The sequence below is a fragment of the Phytophthora parasitica genome (genome assembly GCF_000247585.1).
Source record: "Phytophthora parasitica INRA-310 unplaced genomic scaffold supercont2.67, whole genome shotgun sequence".
NCBI classification, from domain to species: domain Eukaryota; phylum Oomycota; class Peronosporomycetes; order Peronosporales; family Peronosporaceae; genus Phytophthora; species Phytophthora nicotianae.
The window spans coordinates 267299-277978 of NW_008649053.1; the positions used below are offsets into that span (position 1 = coordinate 267299).

General features: G+C 45.3%; 5 protein-coding genes across 5 annotated transcripts in view; 4 read left to right on the top strand and 1 right to left on the bottom strand.

The window, feature by feature from the left end:
* Positions 1–90: 90 nt before the first annotated feature.
* Positions 91–237, top strand: PPTG_24089 (hypothetical protein; the record flags this gene model as incomplete). The annotated part of the gene is made up of 1 exon (XM_008915088.1): positions 91–237. One exon carries the CDS (start codon positions 91–93, stop codon positions 235–237), a length of 147 nt encoding a protein of 48 aa, XP_008913336.1.
* A 2653-nt stretch (positions 238–2890) lies between these two features.
* Positions 2891–3166, top strand: PPTG_24090 (hypothetical protein; the record flags this gene model as incomplete). The annotated part of the gene is made up of 1 exon (XM_008915089.1): positions 2891–3166. One exon carries the CDS (start codon positions 2891–2893, stop codon positions 3164–3166), a length of 276 nt encoding a protein of 91 aa, XP_008913337.1.
* Positions 3167–5718: 2552 nt separating this feature from the next.
* Positions 5719–6262, bottom strand: PPTG_17207 (hypothetical protein; the record flags this gene model as incomplete). Its single annotated transcript, XM_008915090.1, has 2 exons — positions 5719–6099; positions 6173–6262. The coding sequence occupies 2 exons, from the start codon at positions 6260–6262 to the stop codon at positions 5719–5721; spliced, it is 471 nt and encodes a 156-aa protein (XP_008913338.1).
* Positions 6263–7756: 1494 nt separating this feature from the next.
* PPTG_17208 (hypothetical protein) lies at positions 7757–8494 on the top strand (the record flags this gene model as incomplete). Its single annotated transcript, XM_008915091.1, has 1 exon — positions 7757–8494. One exon carries the CDS (start codon positions 7757–7759, stop codon positions 8492–8494), a length of 738 nt encoding a protein of 245 aa, XP_008913339.1.
* Positions 8495–10048: 1554 nt separating this feature from the next.
* Positions 10049–10680, top strand: part of PPTG_24091 (hypothetical protein) — a gene marked incomplete at its 5' end in the record, with an annotated part of 4173 nt that continues 3541 nt past the window's right edge. Inside the window, one exon of the mRNA XM_008915092.1 lies at positions 10049–10654. Coding sequence (XP_008913340.1) covers positions 10049–10654 — 606 coding nt within the window. The remainder of the gene's footprint in view (positions 10655–10680) is intronic.

Here is a 10680-nt window from a genome sequence, read left to right on the forward strand (position 1 = left end):
CGCATGACCGAGCGTTCGTGGCTTGAGCAACTTGAATGTAGCCACTTCAGCGATTACTTAGAAATCGCTACACCACATTGGCAACGGCGGATGCTCAACGGTGAAGACTATCAGCTAGAGGACGACAGTGAAGACCAACAGCAGAGAACAGCAGCGAAGGCCCGCAGCTGGAGGACAACATCGGAGATCAACAGAAGGAGACACAGAGACCAAGAGCAGATGACGAAGACCAAGTGACGACCATACCCGCGGTTTGGAGGTGGGCCGGGTATGCGACCCATATCCAGACCTGTGACACTTGAAGGAAGATCGCGAGCCTGAAAGCTCGCTGGAAGTGTCTATGGGTGACCAGCGTGCGGTTCAGAGGCGACGGAGAAGGCTAGTAGCAGTGGATGTATAGGAACTAGGAATAGTCTCAGTTGAAGATTAGCCGTGTAGCCGCGAGGAAGCACGAGCAGAAGGTTACGCAGTCTGGTGTAGCTGCAGCAGATAAAAAAAACCAACAAAGATTCGCTTATAAGCAGTAAGTGAAGGTGGTGTACACTGGGTGTGACTGGAAACGGGTATCAGCAGCCCCGTAGAATTATGACGCTCGCGGTATTAGCAGCCCGCCGAGATATCAGCAGCCCTCTGGAGTGTCCGAATTAGGCATAGATCCTGGTGGAAACCCACTGCTACTTTCAGTCTGTAGATTGCGTGCTCGAAGCCATACATATGTTGGTATTAGGGTGCGTTTCTAGGGCTAAGAATACGTAGCTAAGTAGCCACCGTCCTCTGATCAAGGACAGGCCCATCAGCTGGGTAATGGTGACTGAACTGAGCCGCGTGAAAAAGAGCATTTGCTTACTGTACACAGCAAAAATCTCGTCCCACTTACCTGCTTTAATACTACCTTCACAAAAAAAAAACGCACATTCTTAAAAAAAAGAAATGCGAGAGCTCCGCCTCGTTCCTTTTCCGGGTATAAGATATGCAGAGGTTCGCTGTACGAACCTCTTGCACAAAATTGGCTATTGGCAGTAGTATCACGCTAGTAATATGGGCAAGTAGGAAGGATACTTAAGCAACTTTAGGTGATTGCAACTTCTCGTTGCAATCACCTACTTGATACTACGTATAGTTTAGTATTATCCTATTGTTGTTCCTCATCGGGGACAACTCAGTACTTTTGATTTAAAGCTCATCATTGCTCAAGATCGAACTTTTTTTTGTATCGTCTTCAGACATGGCTGAATATAAAGGTCTTTAAAACTCGCCAATAATTTGTGATTTTGTTATTGGCTAGAAAGTTGTTCGTAAGACCAGCAATTTGCATGAAAAACGCTCAATATGGACCCATAACATGGACATACTAGAGATTTTTGATAGAACAACTCTTTCATTGGGTATTGACTTGGAGGTGCCGTGGCGTATTTTTAGCCGGGTGTTTCACCGTCGTTGTCTGTACGAAAACGAGGTCCGTTACCATTCACTGTTTCCATTTATTCTAAAATTCAGAGTTGCCTTCGGAAGGTGAAGATAGTCATTTGGTGGCGGGGATTGAGATCAGTCCTAAAAAATATCAGTTGTCTGACAAGACGGTAAGGTTCGAGGACGCCAAGATTGTAATTAGTAGTCTAGTGTAAGGCCAGTGTAGTACCTCTCTACTTTGATTTCACTTTACTTTTTCTCTGCGCAGCGAAACCCGCCTCACCAGAATCCTCGAGAGGAGAGTGGGTCAGACTTGTCTATTTAACGTGTTATTGTAAACACTCGAACTGGTCGCCAAATTTACTATTTACCCCCACGCACCTCAAGTTGGACGAATGAGGAATTTCTCTTTCTTTCTCTGAAACAAACAAACGAAATACATCAACATGAAAATTAAAAAAAAATGGCTGATGTTTAGTCCCAGTGCCTCAACTTTAGAAAAAGCAACAGCGCAACAACATCTGGAAATAAAGACAGTTGCATATACTTCTGAGTGGTAGAGGACTAAACATTTTCTTCATTTGTCATCATTGTTTAGGAGCTGGAACTAATCTACAAAAATAAACAACACCAACTGACTCTGTAATGAAAGGGCGGCGCATTTTGGGTATTAGAACAGGGCGACATACAGAATCCCTCTTGTTGCTTCATAAACGTTACCTCTAACACACGTGACTGTACCTTTACATTAAACAATCCCTCAGGAGCACCACACTACGAAGAAAGATATGTAAACTAGTGATACACAACACACAACTTGTGTAGCACAAGTTCACACAACTGGTAGTACAGTGTCGCCAGACACTAACCTAGTAAGAGTGCTACAAAATCGACGAATGCCGTGTGTTACAGGGAAAGCTCTATATTCCCAAACAAATATACTGCTGATTTTTAGAGTTAAGGTAGTCCTCGCAACAACTTTCCAAGCGATTGATATCGGGATAAACAAGGACAGCAGTGAAAACATATCCTATTCCACGGACATATTCGTGTTTTTAACATTACACCAACTAAACGTTAGATGGTTGGGAGTATTATTTATAAAGTTGTATGTCTGTTTGTGCTTGACAGTGAATCAAAAATACCAAGTAAGCTGCTTTGATTATACTTCGAGGTGATTTTAACTGGACATATCATCTTCTAGTTAATATGACTTGTGCTGAATGGACTGTTTGGCCTAATAAAATGTGAGCCTTTTTGCTTGTCGTGTTGGTGAACTAGTCTTCAGACCATTTAAAACTTTAGATCTATCCACGCATATCATTAGGAAATTAATAATTTGCAGGCACAATCCCCATTTGAATCAGTAGTGTGCGTAATATTTGATTAGTGCGTAGTACTAATCACTATCAAGCGCCATTCTTGTAGTCATTCTCGAATTTGCGCACCAGAAATCAACGTCTAATCCAACCGTTTCACAATGAAGGTTCTTCTCTACGGCGCTCTCCTAGCTGTGGCGATCTCGTCGACGTTTGCCGAGTCTTCCCCCGACCTTGACCGAAAGCTTGCTATCTCTTCTGGTAGCCGGTGTGCTGAAATCATTTGTTCGGATGAGTACGATCCCGTCTGCGGCTCTGACGGGTTTACCTACCCGAACAAGTGCAAGTTGGACTTAGCTAGTTGTGCCCTCCCGGAGCTCAATATCAAACACATTCCTTGTCCGACTCCAAGCCCTTCAGTCATGATTGAGTTGTGAACATACCAACGCTACCGCAATGACTCGAATTATCGCGATCAATACTGGCTCGGTTTCAAAAATGAAACCTAAGCAAAAAAAAGAAAAGGTTTACAATATTGCAATAAAATCGATTTTGTTGCTTGAAAACATCTACTGTGTTGATTTCTAGATAACCCTCAACAGAAATCATAACCTAGAAAGCTTCAGTGAAGTGGGACGTCGGGTGAACCTTGGACCACGGAAGGAGTGCTTAATAAAAGCCAATAGCGTTTTCTGTTGACAGGGTTTAAATTAAGATATGCACCAGGACTTGTCACCATTAGTGGATACGGTGTTGGACGTGAATGAATTCAATTTACGAGTGTTTTAGGTGTTGTTGTTCGAGTTAGTGGGGCACATTCTATCACCGTATTCAGCGACGGCGTTGTACTATGATGGTTTGTACAACAAAGATTGGGAACTGCAACTCCCTGCAAATGCCTACTTGTATTGTCAGAAGCAAATTAGAAAGTAACCTAGTCTGTTTACTTTCCCAGCGCTCTCTCCTTCCTCCATGGCAGTCCAGGGAGAATACCTTTTGAACATCAGCTTGTTGTAGCACGAACATGTGCTTGCCGGTGGATATGCCTCAACTATATTGCGGGTTGGAGGAGCTGACGTAGAGATGCAATCCATGCCATCGCCACACATACACTACTACGTAGACCGATTATACTCCATACCGCGTTTGAAACGGTTACATAATCGAATGGCAATAGCTAAGTAAGTACTCTTATATTCCATCGAAGCGCTGGCGTCATCCCTCCTGCTGCACATTTGAATATCTACAGCATCCCTTGTGATGGAAGACTGGTGATTTTTATTCAGGACCCAGTGGAGGTCTTGAATTCGACGATCAACTGTAATTTCGAGCAGGTCGAAGATGCTCAAGCTTGTTTGGAGCTGCTGGAATTCACCCGTCACTCTACGCGGTGGACTAGCAGACACCAAGAATCAGATAGAGCGGCTTGTGCGCTAGCTCTGACTTGATTCTTCAAAGCCTAATTCTCGTGCTGTGCCTTTTCCAAACGCGTCTGTTGCACGACGGAGAAAATCATCCTCTGCGTATCCTGAAACTTGCCTCGGCTGCCGAAGTCGTGCTGTTGCCGAAGTCGTGCCAGCTCCTCCTTTCGGCGTAACCATGACTGACTCTTTTTTTCTTTTGGGACTTAGATGTGCAGTGCTTGGAGTCGGTAGTGGTTTGGCAAGGGTTTGTGCTGGATTTACCTGTTCACTGGCGCTGGGCGTTTGTACTCCCTGGTGCGCAGATTTACACTCGACAGGCGTCAATTGCAAGGTGGCATGCTTGTTCAAGTCCTTGAGAAACATGCCCAATAATTGCCTTGCTTCGCTGTCATGTAGCGTATCCGTCATCCTGTATTCTGCTTCTTTGGTCAGACGCCAATCCAAATGCGTAAATCCGCAGTGCCTTTACCGCATCTCTGCGCCCAAGGCGGTGAGGCCGCGCAGGAAGCGCTTCCCGCACGGCCACTGGCAGGCGAGTGAGGGACACCGTACTGTACGGTACAGTCAATTTGGACCTACCTCGGCACAAAAACGAGCGTTAACGCTATCGCAACTGTAATACGACCACCAGGCGATCAGAACCTTAGAATTTAATAGTTTAAAAGTGTTATGTATGAATGATTAGTAACAAGTGCGAATTTCAGGCACAGACGGCCTTGACTACCCTGCTAGTTTCTGCGCATCGAGGCAGCTGCAATTGCTAGCTCTTGCGTACAGGTTTATTTCATTGAATTGTTACTGGACGACTTCCCAATGCCCTTATTGCAATAGTAGTCAAACGAAGGCTTCTTAAGCTATTAAATTGGTTGGCAATGTGACTGGAAATGAAATTCCTTTCAAACTTGCAACTTTATCCCTACTACGGCACTAACCATTGGACATATCAGTTTCCCAATGAAGCTAACTACAGTACGTTAGACAAACGTAGACAAACGTTGACATATGCACACCATTCGATGTGTTATTAGCGGGTAAATTTAGCTTTTCAAAAGTATGTTTGTAGTAGAAATCATATATTTAATTAATTTTTAATCGTCGATTTAGGTGTGCTAAGAACAATTGAATTTCATAAGAACAAAATGGGCAAAATCCTCGTTTATTTAGATTTTTATGATGATTTCGTTCTTTTGCCCATTAAGGTTGTCTGAAAACATATCATTTCTAAGGCGAAGTGTTTTCTTAGATAAACCTCTGCGGCCAGACAATCCAGTTCGTTCAACTTGATTTTGTTCTGTGGATATTTGTACATCACCTCAGCGGCCTCGCTGCAAGAGTGCAATTTAATACGCACGACGAATGCGTACGATCAGTAAACCACAGTGTAGTAAGGGAGTGGCAACAAAATTAATAAAATACTATCATTTGGTAAACTCAAAATTAGACGGGTAGGGTTTCAATCCAAGAACTACATCCAAATTTTCATCACGTTGACCATTGTTAAGCTGACCTGTGACTAATCTAAAACGCACTCCACATACACCCAGCTCATCAAGGCAACTCAATGTTCAACCAAGGCTTGATGCGTTCGAGAACGCGACGCAGCATCCAACCGTCACCGGGGTGACTGTCCTTGAGGATCCTGCCTTCATGATGCAGACAGGGAAATCCTCATTTGGCTGATCGATAGTTTCATAGAAATCGGCAAGTCCAAAGACATGACCAATTTCATGCGCCACCATCACCACCTGTTCCTCGTTGATGCTTGAAATCATGGCATCCTCGTCGATGCGCTGACCCCAGTCGCCACCAGCACCACCACCTTGGCACAACGTTGGCCACAGAGACATGTCAAACGGCACCCCTTTGCAGGCGCTAGTCTCGGCGTTGGTCGCGAAATCCTTGTGCTTGTAGCATGCTTCCGGACACTGCGGAACCCCATCAGCATCCTTTTCAGTCGAGTAAATTGTGCCAAGAGAATCGTCAGACCAATCGAAAAGAGTGGCACCACGCGTTGCCCACCCACCAATCTTCACTACGAGTGACTTCAGCAGCCAACAGTCGTATCCGACGAGCCATTCGTTCCAAGCTATTGAATTGACGATTCATCATGGCCTCATAGCTGACAATACCTCCTCACTCATAGCAGCGGGTCTCTCCTTTACCGCCCTTGCGGTAAGTTCGCAAAAATCTCATGAGGCTTCTGGCAGCGACAGCGTGGGCTGGAACTGCAGCGTCATTCAAAGTCGTTGCAAACACGTTAACCTGATTATCGCCTGAGACGACCACACAAGCATTGAAGCAGGAAGACGAGTTGCCGTAGTGACGCACAGGCAGAATTAAAAATTGCAATTCAATAAACTATGGGTTTTGAATAAGAACAAATTATTATGGACCGATCCGACTCCAATACAATAAGAAATTGATCCAGTTATTGGCAATAAATAAATGAAAAGAATCCCTGAGTAAATTTCGAAGAAAACAGTTGAACTTTATACACGTGTTGCTGGACTATTATGGTTCCTGCTGCGTGTTGTTTCGCGTCCTCTATAAATCCCTTAGCACACCATATTAGTCGATGCTTATGTGTAGTAAGTTACTTTGACTAACTAGTCCTCGTATCATTTCAATAAAGTTCGTGAACTCAAGTAGCACATTGGTCACACCGCATTTGCCCTACGTTTTGACATTTTGCCGAGGACGGAACATTACTTGTTCAAGGCTGATAGCCATTCAATGCCATGGGCACCCTTACGTCATCGTAAGTACGGTTCTATCGTTTACGGCGGATTATGTCCTGGAACTCAGCATCCGTCTCACAGCAGATTTGATGTGAGTAGCCAAACATTGAGCTGGAAAGGGGCAGATTTACTTCGCCAACAGCTAGACGGAAATTGTTTAAGTTTACATGTATCACTCTACAGTGGCTGGACTGGTTAGTGGGTTAGAAGGGTTAACCTCTAGCAACTGAATCAGGGGGGAGGATGATAATAGTAAACACTGAAGAGCGTTTTCAATACTTTGTTGTGTTTTGAAATGCATTACCCATAGCAAACTAACAAAACTAGCTTCGAGACGCAATCTACGTAAAGTATATTCAATGATACCTACTGCCCCTTGGAAAATGCATGCATGTATAAGTTAACTGGCTAGCAACCAGCTGATCTGTGCTTAGTTCACGCCCGTGATACAATACTCTGCTCTCCTGTCGATGCATCGTTCGTGCGTCGCTCATGGACTTCACTTCGTATTTGTCCGCTTACCAGCCAACGAATCATGGAGACCACGCTTCACCCTCCTGGCTTTCACGAACTAAGTGTCAATGTCATTGGTTGCGTAGTGCAACGGTCTTTGTCTTCTCGCGATCGAAGTGGTGGTGGACGAGTCGCTGGCTACTACTGCAATGATCAGCTACAGACTCGATCAATCCTACCGAATTGTTCAACGACCAAGGAACACACAACTTCGAATGCAGCAAATTTAAGCAACTCTAGACAAGCGCCCGTCGGTCAAGCAACCCGAGTCACGCCAACGAAACATCGAGACACTAAACAGTACAAACTGTCAGGGCGTCGAAAGAGCAAGGTTCAAACAGGCAGCACTACCATGACGGAGCGCCGTCGCGAGTATTACCGGATGAAACAACAACGATATCGGGATCGGCAACGACAATGTGAGGAAGAGCTCGAGAGCTCGACACGACAACTAACAGAAGAAATTAACCAACTCAAGCGGCACCGTGATCAACTGACATTCCAGGCACCTCGCAATCTAACAATTTGGATCGTCGCAACCGAGTATCTTCGCATATTTAGTCGTGGCGTCTTCACTCGTGATGACATCAACCCCAACGATCTTGCGCTTCTGGACGCAACAATGGCGCGCGACGTTTTAGTTGAGCCCACCAGTGGCGAAGACGCTCTGATTAGGAATTGGAGTCTCGTCACGCAATGGTTTCCAGACGTACTCGTTCAGCTCAAGCAGCTGAAACAACTCACAAAGAACTCGCTAATCGCGTCTATCACTGTCAGCTTCACCATTTCAGCTGCCGCGATGCAGGGTGCGTTCCCACACTTGCTCAACGCAAGAGAAGGTAGTCGCTGTGCCCAAATTGCTGAGCGAGTATGGGACCAACATCTCGTTTTGCAAGGTTCAGTTTGCTTCGACTGGGATGACAAGAGCAAACAAGTTATTCGTCTCCACCACCAAGTTGATATGATGTCAGCCATGCTACAGATGCTAGGTAATCTTGAGGATGTCGCTTTAGTGTTCAATGGAGCACACGTTACGCCCGAGTGTGCCGTCTCTTCAGCGTTGATGTCAGCAGTGGCTCATACTTGCTAGATTCGCTCGGAATTCAAAAGTCATCGTAGTCATTTTGATGTTGTTGGTTGTGGCAAATCACTGTTATCTCCATTAAATTTGAGAGAATCTGTCAACCGACGACCCTCGTTGTCTCATTAAGCTACTTCTATTATAAACCTTTTCTTATTAAAATTCACTCCACGCGATCGCATAGCTACTGACTGATACCAGGCCTAATGCAGAGCAAAACCGACAATCTCACGTTGACTGGGTTGTCCTCGTGGCCCCCTTCGCTTTTTAGAATGAATGTAAATGTTTCTTTCGAGATTTTAATTGTGAAAGTGTGGCTGATGGAGAGTTTTGTTTTGCTGAGGTGTGTGATCCACCTTTCTTCAAGGTAGATCACACACGTAGGACAGTAAATGCAGTCGAAGTGATAGGCGCGGCTGAGCGTGCAGTGCAAAATCGGGATGATATGACGGTATCTAAGGGCGATCGAGGTCGTCTACGTCGACAACGACGAGCAAGTAATCGCCTGATCGGATCTGTAATGCAATCAAAAGGAGAGATTGCATGAAACCTAGATATTACAATACTCAATTGGAGTGGAAGCTGCAATAGTCAATTGCAGCACTACCCTACTGAAAGAGCTGCTGTCCTTGCTCATCAGCGTGTGCGTCTCTGCTACAAGTAGTGAATCACAGAACAATCGGTTTATCTTGACGAACATGATCGCTTCGAACCTGACGGGAAACAATCTGGGTCTTATGTCCGTGATGACATACTAGGCAGTGCTGAACAATCTCTGACCCACCACGGATACTCGTTTCAAAGAAGTGCAAGTCCTCATATGTAGTCTACGTACATCATTCTCAATCGTTTGCGTTCTTAGTTCCTGAAAGTGGTTCGTCGTCTCACCCGAAATATCCATAGTAATACGCCAAGGCTTGTCGATTCGCAATAGAGCTCTGAGGTAGTTCGTCGTCTCACACGAAATATCCATAGTAATACGCCAAGGCTTGTCGAATCGCAATAGAGCGAGGTGAACTTGAAGTAGCGTTGAAGTGAAGAACAGTAATTTGCCTCAATAGCGAGGCTCTCCTGGTATACGTTTCTCAATTAAATTGTGTGATATATACGTGGTTCACTACGAAATCATATGAATAGTAATAGAGTACACATTGTATTAAAGGTTATAAAATTATATGACCTGGCTATTGAGGCAAATTTCTGTATTGCAATATTTATTAAATTGTTTGTATTGCATATTTTAAATTACAATGCCCAATTGCATTATCCCCGCGGTTTGCAATACTCAACTGCACGCGAACAGCTAACTGCAATGTAACCTGCAATAGGGCGTAATCCAAGAAATCGATGCAAATTGATTTTTTTTCCCTTGCCTGCCACAAAGTAGCAACGAGAATTCTGCTGGTGCATTTGCTGTTTACCAGGCCGAAACGTGAGTCCCATCATACCATTTTTAACCAAAAATGATTATCAGGCCGGATTGTGCGTCCAACAATCATCAGCAATTGACCACTCGACAGAAGTCACTTTTCATTTAGCATTCTCCTCGCAATAAATAAGAAAATGAACGAACAAGGCGGAGGAAAGCCACTCGCCCCAGCGATCGGGTACGACGATGGCAAAACTCTGATGGCTCGAGGACCATTGGCACTACACGAGCATGTGGCTTCACGCTTGGAGACGTCGTTGGGCAAGGCTCTGCCTCAGATGGAGGTGCGTTTCAAGGACGTATCCATCTCAGCGGACATCGTGGTCAAGGACGCGAGTGACCTGGAGGTTCAGCTACCCACACTGCCGAACGAGATGATGAAGACTCTTCATGGTTTGGTCGCCAAGAAACACACAGTGACCAAGCGTATCTTGAGAGGTGTGAGTGGCGTACTGAAACCAGGAACCATCACGCTTGTTCTGGGTCAGCCTGGGTCGGGCAAGTCGTCGTTGATGAAGCTACTCAGTGGACGCTTCCCGAAGGACAAGAGCGTCTCGGTCGAAGGGGAGGTGACATACAATGGCACGTCGGCGGACGAGTTACACAAGCGACTGCCCCAGTTGGTGTCGTATGTACCACAACGTGACAAACACTACCCCGAACTGACTGTGAAGGAGACGCTGGCGTTCGCCCATGCTGCGTGTGGTGGGGAACTGTCCGAACATGATGCGAGTCACTTGGTGAACGGAACTCCGGACGAGAACGC